Source organism: Nycticebus coucang, chromosome 21 (genome assembly GCF_027406575.1).
Source record: "Nycticebus coucang isolate mNycCou1 chromosome 21, mNycCou1.pri, whole genome shotgun sequence".
NCBI classification, from domain to species: Eukaryota; Metazoa; Chordata; class Mammalia; order Primates; family Lorisidae; genus Nycticebus; species Nycticebus coucang.
In genome coordinates this window covers 27,625,606-27,637,448 of record NC_069800.1, presented here as the reverse complement: position 1 = coordinate 27,637,448, position 11,843 = coordinate 27,625,606, and the positions used below count along the sequence as shown (strand labels likewise).

Sequence of the window (11,843 nt, the reverse complement as noted above, 5' to 3'; positions counted from 1 at the left end):
TCCTGTGTCTAGGCTAACTTGATGTTTTTGGAATTCAAATTTCAGCCTTTTTTCTACCTGTAATGTGCAGTGTGTATAAAGAGCCATGATTGCTCTCACTGTTATTTTCACCATCATGGTTTACCATTTATCTAGCTACCTTAAAACTAGGCCTCAAACTCAGCCTCGTTGTCTCTGAGCCGTAGTTCTCTAAACCTTTGTTTATTGACAGCTTAACAAGATAAAGGGGAGCCTAGTGGCCCAGAGCAGGGTCAGGGGTCTCTGGATATGTCTGTGCCCAGTATTCTCCCAGGTCAAGGAGTTCAGAGGCACTGACTCTGGGGTTCAGCTCAGGGCTCCTTCCATGCCTGTTGCCATCGTCTGACATCTTGCTGCTGCTCCTGGACCAGGGACAGGCCGAGGCCATGGCCCATATCTCTGTGCTGCCCCCCAACACAGAGATAAACCACAGATGCTCAGTTACCCCTTTAACTGTCATTTTCCCATTTTACTGGGACTTTAAACACAAATGTCTCCAGGCACAAAAGGATGCTGGGTCTGGTTGCTGGGTCTGCCTGACTGGAAACACCAAGCCTGATGAACCATATGTGGATTTCTCTGAAGGGAGGATGGCTTTGATTTAAATTCTGAGTATGGGTCTTTGCAGGATTCCCTTATTCCCAGGAAATAAGAGTGCCCAGTGAAACTGCTTCAGAGGCCAGAGGTCACTTGCTTATTTTTCCAGTTACTGCCACTTTGAGCTTGACACAGCTGTCCAAACTACACTGACTGTCCAAACTTTCTATTAGCAAAGACTTGGCAAAGCTGCATGCGTGCAGAAAGAGGCAGAGAAACATGAAAGCAGAAGCGGGAGGAAGGATGGCAGGAGTGAGCCTGCTGCTGGTGGAGGGGTGTAAAACACTGGGGAGGTGGTTCAAACTGGTACTGGGCTCAAACATTTCCCAGGAACAAACACAGAATGACCTAACCTGGACCTAAATAGGGGCAGACAGAATGACCTAAACTGACCTAAATAGGGGCAGCTCAAAACAGTGTCTCAAAATCATCCTCAAAGACATCCCATACCAGAACCAGTGGTCTCCTGGGATGATTACCAGTTCCAGGTCATCACCCCAGGCTGACTGATAACTCTGTTTTGAGACCCTAGAACCTGCAGTTTATACGATGCAACCAGGTAAGCTTGATGCAGAAATATGAACATTTCTGCTTAAAATTCTTTTGCTACCAGCAGACATGAAAAAAATTACCCAAATTATTGGGCTTCTCTGGGTTCATTTTCTCATTGGAAAATGAAGCTCACTCCCCCATCTTTGCAGAGTTACTTGATGACTCACGAAAATGCCATTAGGTCCCTAATGGCACAGGACAGGGTGTACAGTCCCTGGCACACTGGTGATGCTTCAGAAAAGGTATTAATGACATTTTGCTAGCATGATTCTTAATAAGTAGACTCCAAATTTTCCTGCCAAACAAGAGTTCACAAAACATCTACAGGGACTAATACTATGCTTTTTTTTTTTTTTAACCTAGCACCTACAGTTTTCTGTGTCAGTTTATTTTGAATTCAGAGTATGTTTCTATGTAGGAATTCACCTACTCCCTGCCAACCTCCAGCCAGTAAACCACTCAGGAGGTTTTCAATTTGGGTGTGAGGGAGCCTGTCAAAGTTTATGAACTTGGGAAAAAAACTACAACTTGAGTTTTTATTGAGCTAAAATGAAAGGTAACATTTCATTCAATTATGAACTTAGGCAGCCAATGACCATACTATAAACCACACTGTACACATTTCTTTGAAATTATGCCAGTGATTAGACCCATTACTAGAGCTTGTTATTTACCAATTAAGTATCCCAAAGTTTTGGATTATAACCTCAAAACTGAAAAAAATTGATAACTATAAGAGGTTTTCTTTGTAAGTCTGTGTATTTTACTTCATGCAATTAAGAACTTTTTTTCTGGAATGGAGTTTGTAAGCTCAGACAGTGAAGAGGGTCCAGGATTAATGGTAGGCACTTCAGTCATCATTTAAAGTGACCAAAGTTGTCACGTTGTCTGCTGGGGAGGGATTTGCAAAGGCTCATGTGACGAATGAGATCAAAAGTATGTATGATACTAGCACGGATCGTGTGCTTTCTAGACACTGCTCTGGGTACTAGGGACACTTCAGTCAATAAAATAGGTAAAAATCTCTGCTCTCACGGAACTGGTGTGTGTGTGTGTGTGTGGTCCATTCAGGTACAGTTCGAGCATCCAAAATCTGAAAATCTGAAATCCAATATGCTCTAAAATCCAAAATCTTTTTGTGCTAATGTGACGTTCAAAGGGAATGCTCATTAGAGCATTTCAAATTTCAGATTTTTGGATTTGGGATATTTAATTGGTGAGTACAGGGTAGACATCGATGTCATGTGCAATTTAAAATGGTTTAACATAGTAAACTGCACATGAACTTATGGACACCCTGTATAAAGTACATATTCCAAAATCTGACATCCGAAGCACTTCTGTTCCCAAACATTTTGAGTAGGAGGTACGCAACATGTATTATGATTAATGTGCTGTCATCACCTAACTCTTTGGGGTCTTGGTTAGCTCAGTTAAGGAGGATCATATAAGATCTTTTCTTGCTTTAAGTTGTTAAAAATACTGGCAATGATGAGGTGTAATTATTAAAGCATTTGTCACACGAGCAATATCAGGCTAAGGAATCCCTTTGCTTTCAAAACAGTGTATTTTTGTTCCAGAAATTAGCAATCCATAGGCTTTCTGAAGTCTACTTTTTCTTCTTAATTAGATATGTTTATGTAGGAGAGGCTTCCTGGGTCCCACCTATATTCCTAAAGCCCTTCCTGGAGGTTTCAGTAGCTTCCTGTGCCATTTTTGGTAAAGGGAATAAACTTTGCCCACATTCAGGGCTAGGTGGGAGTTCTGGGAGTTAGTCAATGCAGCTGGATCAACTCTCAACCCATGAAGGGTAAGACTTGGTGACTGTCTAACCCACTGTCCACATCCCCCTGAAGGACAATGCTCAAGTATCTCTCAGAAAGTCTCCAGAGGGTTAGAGCCCCAGTTGCCTACTGTGATAACCCATTCATTAAAACAGTGTTTACTTTGCATCCCCCTCTCCAATCTCATTGCTTCATTCCACCATGTTGACCTCCCTGGGATCATCCCCCAAATTAAGCATTGTGTCTTTGTTCTAGGCCAGCAGTTCTCAGCCTGTGGGTCGTGACCTCTTTGGGGGGGTCAAACAACCTTTTCACAGGGGTCGCCTAAGCCCATCCTGCATATCAGATATTTACATTACGATTCATAACAGTAGCAGAATTACAGTTATGAAGTAGCAATGAAAGTAATTTTATGGTTGGGGTCACCACAACATGAGGAACTGTATTAAACGGTATGGGCATTAGGAAGGTTGAGAACCACTGCTCTTCTTTTGGCAGAATCCTCATGACAATATATATTCATTTGACTTGGAAATGAAATTCAATACGCACACACCTCAAGGCCCAAACTGACTGACTTTGAAGCACAGTGTGGATTTGTACTGTGTCATGTCATTTTCACAATTTTTCCCCTGCTTGTACATTTTGCATCGGCCTCAGATCAAACCTCTCTTCCTGGAATCTCATTACTATTCCTTTGATGACTCTGTGCTGGTCATTTGATCCATTTGACCAAGAAATGTGAACTCATCAAGTCGTTAACATCATGGAATGGTTTTATTTTTCCCACTTATTGCTACTGAGTGTGCTCTTCTCAAGGGGCAATAGGGACACAACCAGAACTCAGTCTGTCTCATCCAGTTTTAAAAATCCATTTCATTGTAATTAAAAAATAATACACCTTCTCTCTTGCGCAGACTAAATCTGTACCAGAGGAAAAGGCAGCAGCTGGGAGGTAGTGGCAGGATATACGGTAAGCTCTCGGGCTCCTCCTTCCTCTCTCCTAAATCCCTCCCCTAAATCATGGGGTCTCACATTACCACGTGGCTCAAATCTATGGAGGTAAATGAGGAGGGCAGATTGTGGCTGCCTGTGGCCTCCTGCCTTGGAGATGCTGTTGGAGGAAGGGGAGAGGCCTGACTCTCATCTTGGTTCTGCTGAAGATAACAGGTTCTGCTATTTGGAGTTGTCCAGGTGTGGACAGTCTTTAGAGTCAGGTTCAGCTGCACCCTGACCCTGTTTCACTGCAGAGAAGCAGCCATATCTGCCTCGAGTTCCCACCGTGTGTGTGCTTCCCATGCACTCTGCAGGCTGGGCAGGCCGTTATCATGTGGTTTGCCATGCTCCCTGCTTCCTTCTCGTCCTCCATCAAACATGACCCACGGGACTCACTCACTGTCTCCTTCCATGCCCGGCAGAGGCTGAGGGGCCCTGTCTGGGGGAGGTTGGCTCCATGTTTCTCTTACCTGGCACACAATATATGACGTGTCTTCTCATGATGCTATCTCAGACTACTATGCAAAGGTTTTCGTTTTGTTCATTTGTTTTTTTGTAGAGACAAAGTCTCACTTTATGGCCCTCGGTAGAGTGCTGTGGCCTCGCACAGCTCACAGCAACCTCCAACTCCTGGGCTTAAGCGATTCTCTTGCCTCAGCCTCCCGAGTAGCCGGGACTACAGGCGCCCGCCACAACGCCCGGCTATTTTTGGTTGCAGTTAAGCCGGGGCCAGGTTTGAACCCGCCACCCTCGGTATATGGAGCCCGCGCCTTACTGACTGAGCCACAGGCGCCGCCCTACGCAAAGGTTTTCACATTCAAAATTCCCAGGCTCTTTATGTACAAGTTATCTTCCTCAACTTCATAGGATCGATGTTATTGTCTCCCTTGTCACCCACAGGGAGCAGGGAACCCAACATCTTCCAGGATGCCAGGGACCGAGCGCCTGTCACGTCCTTCTCTAATCCAGGCTCTTTTTATACCTTTTGTTAATAAAACCCCTCCCGTCAGTTCAGCATTTTTGGAACAGGGAAATGGAGTGGGAGTCCTTAGCCCTGAATCTGGCTTTCCTTGCACTTGGCCTTCCAGGATTTAACAATCCCCCACCCCCAAGAATGTGTCTGTATCCTACTCTTGCATTATTTGTGACCTCTGGGGATGGGACTATTTACATACAACTTTTGCCAACTCATCTGCATTCCCCAAGATCACAAAGAAAACCATTCTTGCTTACTCAAGAGGACAAATTTGGGAAATCATTGAAGTTTCGAATAACACCATGGGGAAAAGGCAAACATTTATTTTTATTTGCAAAAGCAGCTTCTGCCAATCATAGTGCTCACAAAATCTGTTAAGCTACAGTAACTTTTGGTAAACTCGATGAACACTTTAAAAAATATCCAATGATAAGAAAAGTACAGATAAGTTTCCATTATGCTTTTGAAAATGTTTAGAATCCAAAATCCACAATTTTCTGCAATGGTTTTTAAAGTTTGTCCGGGTTAAAAAAGGACGTTCTTTTTCTTTTCTTTCTGTTTCCACGTAGTCCTGCTTAAGTTAAGACAATCTACTTCATGAACTTTTAGGACTGCCATTTTCTGGATTTAGATTGTTTTTATTCCGACGTATTTATATTAATCCTTTAATATTTTACATAAAACATTGATCTGCTGTGTTCCATGAAACAAAATTATAGATCCTATTTAATGATGAGGCATTTCCAGTTTGGGGAAAAACTGAAAATCTAATCAGTAGAAGGTCATTTTATGCCTTTTTCTTTCCTTTTTAGCAATAAATAATTAACAACCTATTCATTACAAAAATTCTTAATTATGCTTAGAGCAACCGGAGTGTTTTCATGAATTTTAATTCATATTTGTTACAGTATATGAAGTCATTGAGAAAAGCCTCTGTTTTTCCAGTTTGGTAACAAATGGCTTTTGTCTGATGCATAATTAAACAGAAACTAATGATGACTATGTAGCTCTTCCGGAGTTTTAAAGGCAAATCTATATCAGCCTACAGTTAACATGCAAATTCATCCAACAGGCAACACAAAATGTATTGAGTAGTCATTCATTTTTATCAACATTCAAAAGATCTAGACAGCAGCACAACTCCTGTATGTCAGAAACACATGGTCACAACCAAAGTCAGATCATACCTGGTAAAATACCCACTTGCTAAGTCATCCTCTGAAGTCAGTTCAGTCTTCCAGCATGATACATGAACAATAGCAATTAATACTGTGGGACAAAGGTGAGTACAGACGAGAGTTTGGTGTGCTAGCATACAGAGTTTTAAAACAGTGACAAACAAAATTGAACATCTTGCCCTGTTCATTCTCCTCTCCCTCTGTGAGCTGGGAATTCTCCTGGTCTGGAAACATTCAATTTGGGGAACGGAGTCCAATGATCCTAGCACTGAAACTGTTCCCTGGAAGGGAAATTTGGCCACAAGGGGACAATGAACTCATCTGAGGGAGGGCATTGAGGGAAACACCTGGGTGTGCAAAAAAAATGGTTTGCTACCAGAAGCCTTGAAGAAAAAAATGGGATTTTTCAAAATATTTAGCTTTATCCCAAGGAGTAGTTAGGTGGAATACTGTAGTTCAGATTTTATTTCATTATTTTTGGTTGGATTAATGAAATGTACACGCTATCACCATCACTCTTAATTCTCCTTTCATCTCATAAGACACTTGTTAAGATAAGAAAGATATTCTACTAAAGCTGACGGTGATTAAGAGTCATTCAGTATTCAAAGTTCCTAAAGAATCATTGGTTCTCTGAAAGGGATATAAAAGTAGGAAAGGCTTTGTTCAAACTCCTGCTAGTAAACAAGTATTACCTCAACTGATACAATGGCTACATGACATCAAAGTACTATAAATTATCAAAACTATCGTACAGAAAAATTACAAATTCATTGCAAAATACATTATACTGCCTACCATTAAGAAAAAAGTGCTTTTTGTTTTCCTTTCTTTTTTTTTTTTTGCCAGAAAAGTATTCTTTCAATATAGAAAATCCTATGCATTACCCTGCATGTGGCTAGGATACATCATAACGGAGTTTGTACTGAGTCCTTCTGATTTGCTGGATGAAGGGCTGAAAATATAACAATGACTTATTAAAGCCGTGCTCCAAATGACCGTGCCAGCTGTTGGTGGAGAGATGCCTATTTAAGACACAAGAAGATGCCCTGGTCTGCGGAACCCTGCTGGCCATCACACTGTCCTACCACCAGCCGGCCTAGAATGCACAGGTCTTTTGCATGAACTGTAGTTCCCTCATGTTCCCCTGATTAGTCTCATGTCATCATCTAGCTGTGTCACCTGTACAGTTCTTTTCCTCAGTGATGCCTGTATTGTCTCATGAGGGGAACGATGCAAGATGGAGGCCCTGCCAGTTTTAGGAAGGGATGTCGTAGGAGTTCCTGGGCTGTGGCTCTTTGCGAGGGCTCCCTCACCAACATCAGGTCCAGGAATCCCCGCAGCATTGAAGAAACCTTCAAAAACACACAGATATCATCCTGAGGACGAGCACAGAGGCCTAACCCAGGTCCCCTCAAATTGTTTCCCAATTAATCCCATCAACCACTTCAAATTCTAAAAAGTCACCTGGAGGAGAAAGATGGTCTGAAGCAAAAGCAGGCGTTGTCTTTATTAACACATGCTATTTCCCTTACCTTCTTCCGGTTTGAAATAGTAGAGGTCAATGATGGTGCAACTGAAAATGGAACCTCATTTACTAAATTAAATACCAGCAGTAATAATAGTGATTAGAGAAGCTATTATGATGTGTTTACTTTGCACAGGTGCTGGTCATATATGTTTGGTGATGTATAGTACAAATGTGCAATAGTTTTATTTTTTCTAACAGTTGCAACATCTAGGCTCTGTGGAAAACCCTTTGCAAGAAAAGCAAGCTTGGCCAGGTGTGGTGACACACACCTGTAATCCTAGCACTCTGGGAGGCCAAGGCGGGTGGATAGTTTGAGCTCATGGGTTCAAGATCAGCCTGAGCAAAAAGTGAGAACCCATCTTTACTAAAGAAATAGAAAAACTGAGGCAAGAGGATCACTTGAGCCCAAGAGTTGGAGGTTGCTGTGAGCTATGACACCACAGCACTCTAGCCAGGGCAACAGCTTGAGACTCTATCTCAAAAAAAAAAAAAAAAAAGAAAAGAAAAGCAAACTTTTGGAAGGCTATCTAACACATAGCATTTCCCCCCATTTAATGTCTTGCAATTTGCTTTTTTCAGGTGTACCTTACATATGTTCAAATTGAGGTATGACTCAATAGATTTTTACATCTGTCTATCCTTATTTATTATTTACCCGCTATCAAGATACAGAACATTTCTATCATTCCAGGAAGCCCACTTTCTGCCAATACCCATTCTCTGGCAAAAGGCCACCATTACCCTGACTTCTAAAAGTATAAATTCGTTTTGCCTGCTTTTGTACTTTGCACAAAATGGCTTCTTTCATTCAACATTGCATCTGTGAGATTCATCCCTGATGTGTGGCAAAGTATCTTTTCCATGACTCTAGTTGCAATCACTGTCCAATTATACTACACATTGTGTATCCATTTGCAGAGCAACCTTGGGTGGTCTCCAGTTATTTGAAGCCATTAGATGAACGTTGCTCTTGTACATGGCTTTGAAGAACATCACCATTCCTTGCTTGTCAGAGTATTTTCATACAACACATTTTTAGTCATTTCATAAGTTAAACTTAGTTTAAAAATGTCAGTCTTTTGTTCAATGTAAGCAGTTTCTTGTACAGATACACACAGCCAACATGAGTGATTCTACTGGTGCTCTCCTCTGGGGTCGAGGGGTGGGGAGAGAAGATGCTACACTATGGTCTCTTTTTGTCATGGTGCAGGCGGGAGGGATGTGTTTCTCGTAATGGTGCTGTGGGAGGCTGGTAGCCCCTGCAGTAGTGATTCTCGGACTTAGCACCATTTTTTTCTGAGCTTGGCCTAATTGGCAATCCTTAGAAAACAGGAAAGACCCCTCTCAGTCCCTTGTGTGCACTATACTAACCATGACCTCCGTTGCCCTGTGTGAACTAGCTGCTGCCCACCTCTCCAGCATGACCTACCTTTCCCCCTTGCTAACTTCACTCCAGCCACATAAACCTTTCTTGACGTAAGGCCTTTGCATACATACAATGTTCCCTCTGCTTGGGACATTTTTTCTCCCTGATCTTTGCATGGCTTATGCCTTCTTTCTTCTCAGGTTTCAGTTCAGATGCTTTCTCCTTATTAAAAGGCTTCTTTGACTCTTCAGCCTTACCTAGCTCCTAATCCCCTCTCCTGTACACTGCGTCCCATCACAATATTTTTTTTATTAATATTAAATCCACCATTCTCAGAAACCATTTTGCCTGTCCACATGTTTATAGTTTATTCTCTGTTTCCCCAGTCAGCATGTAACCTGTCCAAGAGTCAGTAATCTGGGACCATGCACTGGGCTACCCCCACCAGGTGGGAGTACCCAGCAGATAGTGCATGCACAATAAGAGAATGTTGAAAGAAGCACCTGACTTGGTTTTCTAACCAACCCTCTGAGATAAGAGCCAGGTGTCACACATTTTACAGATGAAGAACTTAGTAAAGGCTGAGTCACTTGCCCAGTGAATGATTGGAAGAGAAAAAGTTGGAATCTAAGTGACTAATTCCAAAGTTCACTTGGAAAAACTATTATTAAAAACTACAGTGATACTGAAAAACCTCAAAATTCTTTGAACTTCAGCAAGTTCTCACCTTGTGTAGATCCTTCCCTCTTGGAGGTAAACTGTCCCGGATCCTCCGCATGGCCTGGAGGGGAGGCTCATTAAAGTAGGGGGGTTCACCATCGATCATTTCTATCACCATGATCCCCAGGGACCAGATGTCCACCTGTTAGGCACAACTCTCTGGTTATCTCAGGCAAAAAGAACATTCTGAAATGTTGGATGTGTCCAGAGAAGCCAATATATTCCTACTCAGTCCACAATGAATATGCTATTTGTAACTTCTCAAACTTTACAATACCAATCAGGTGTAAGTGAATATCCTAACATTCTTGAAGTTTAGTGCTTTCATTTTAACCCTGTTAACTTCAATAGTTTACTGCCTATCAGGGCAGATAAGAAAAACATTCAAAATTTTATGTTACAAGAATAGAGAAGAGAATTGCATTTAAATCACAAGAAAATAAGAAAACTTTGGGCTGGGCATGGTGGCTCACACCTATAATCCTAGTGCTCTGGGAGGCTGACGTGGGTGGATTGCTTGAGCTCAGGAGTTTGAGAACAGCTTGAACAAGACTAAGACCCTGTCTTTAAAAACTAGCCGGGCATTGTGGTTGGCGCCCGTAGTCCCAGCTACTGGGGAGGCTGAGGCAGGAGGATCACTTGAACCCAAGAGTTTGAGGTTGCTGTGAGCTATGATACCATGGCACTCTATCTAGGGTGACAGAGTGAGACTCTGTCTCAAAAACAAAATAAAAGGAAAAAAAGGAAAATAAGAAAAGTTTGGACACATAACAAACAGCAAAAAACTCAACTGCATAATGCATAATATATTCTGATTCCTTTATTAATTTGATTTTAAAAATATTTCTTTCCCTCCCTACGTCGTCAGTGTTTTCCTTTTTATGTTTTATCATTTCAAAGCAGCATGCAGAAAACGCTGCTTTCCAAAACCAGTTCCAGGGAATGGAGACAAGAGGAGGAAGAGATGACAAGCAATTCTTTCAGAGTAAAGAGTGGAAAATCAGGATGAGGAGCCGTTGCTGTGCTATAAATTCCCCTTTCCAGTCACTTGCCCGTTATGGCCTCATTACATCTCTTATCTGTTCATTGCATTACTATTATACCCCTTGCAGTGACTGTCACTGAGAATTTATCTCTTGGGACCACAGTGAGAAAAACAAGTTGACTACTCATCCAAGGTCAAACGAAGGGAAAGAAACAGAGTCTGCCTTGACAGTGCCGATGTCCTCAGACTGGTCCATTGCCAGGTCTTCTTATGCTTCCCCTGCTTCAGCGTCACCTTCTGCACCATGACGCTGGAGACACCGTGCTCGGCTGAAATGAACACTTTGGGCCCTGTGTGGCTCTGAGCATCCACCCACAGTAATGCCTCCCGAGAAACCCTTCCTCCACTTCCTTTAGCCCTCATATTCACATTTCCAGCCCATACCCTTTAATAGATTATGAGAAAAAATTTCCCCTGGGTGATATAGAGATTGTGTTACATTTTTGAATATGTTGTGATATTCATAGACAATTTTTTTCCTAGGAGAAAACATGATTGCTCATGCAACTGTTACCTCTACTCTCTAGAATCCTCTATCCTTTCTCTGGATTGCCATGCCTGCTCAACTGTGCCTCCAGCCACTTTTTAACCTGCATTGCCTTGCTTTGTGTGTGCCTGCCCCTGACAGTGGGGTCAGAGTTTGAGTGTCTCTCCCCCAGTGTCCATTGCAGGACTGCGGTCAGTAGCTCCTGGATAAGCTCCATGGCTATATCCTCAGGATGGGCAGTCTCCCTCTACCACAAGCTGTGCCCCATTTAGTGATTGGGGATGAAATGAGCAGTCACAAATCATCACCTTGATACCTGTGGTTATCAATGACCTCAGAACCACTGCCTCCCTGAACCTGTCCCTACTCTGCCATGCCCAGACAATGACCGTGACCCCCTTACCTCTGTCCCATACGGTAGCCTAGAAATCACCTCAGGTGCCATCCAGTAGGGAGTGCCAACCAGTGATTTCCTCTTCGGCACCTCTTTGGAAACTTGAGCACAGAAACCAAAGTCAGATAACTTTATCTGAAAAAGAAACGAATGCCACAAACTAATAATTTTTAAAAAATGTCTGCTAGACATAGAAATA

General features: G+C 42.4%; 1 protein-coding gene across 1 annotated transcript in view; it reads right to left on the bottom strand.

Moving 5' to 3' along the window:
* Window positions 1–5,230: 5,230 nt before the first annotated feature.
* The window catches only part of PAK5 (p21 (RAC1) activated kinase 5), a 363,878-nt gene continuing 357,265 nt past the window's right edge, over window positions 5,231–11,843 (bottom strand). The window contains exons 8-10 of the mRNA XM_053574481.1: window positions 11,654–11,779; window positions 9,726–9,860; window positions 5,231–7,456 (exon numbers count right to left, since the gene is read on the bottom strand). Coding sequence (XP_053430456.1) covers window positions 7,301–7,456; window positions 9,726–9,860; window positions 11,654–11,779 — 417 coding nt within the window. The 3' untranslated portion in view covers window positions 5,231–7,300. The remainder of the gene's footprint in view (window positions 7,457–9,725; window positions 9,861–11,653; window positions 11,780–11,843) is intronic.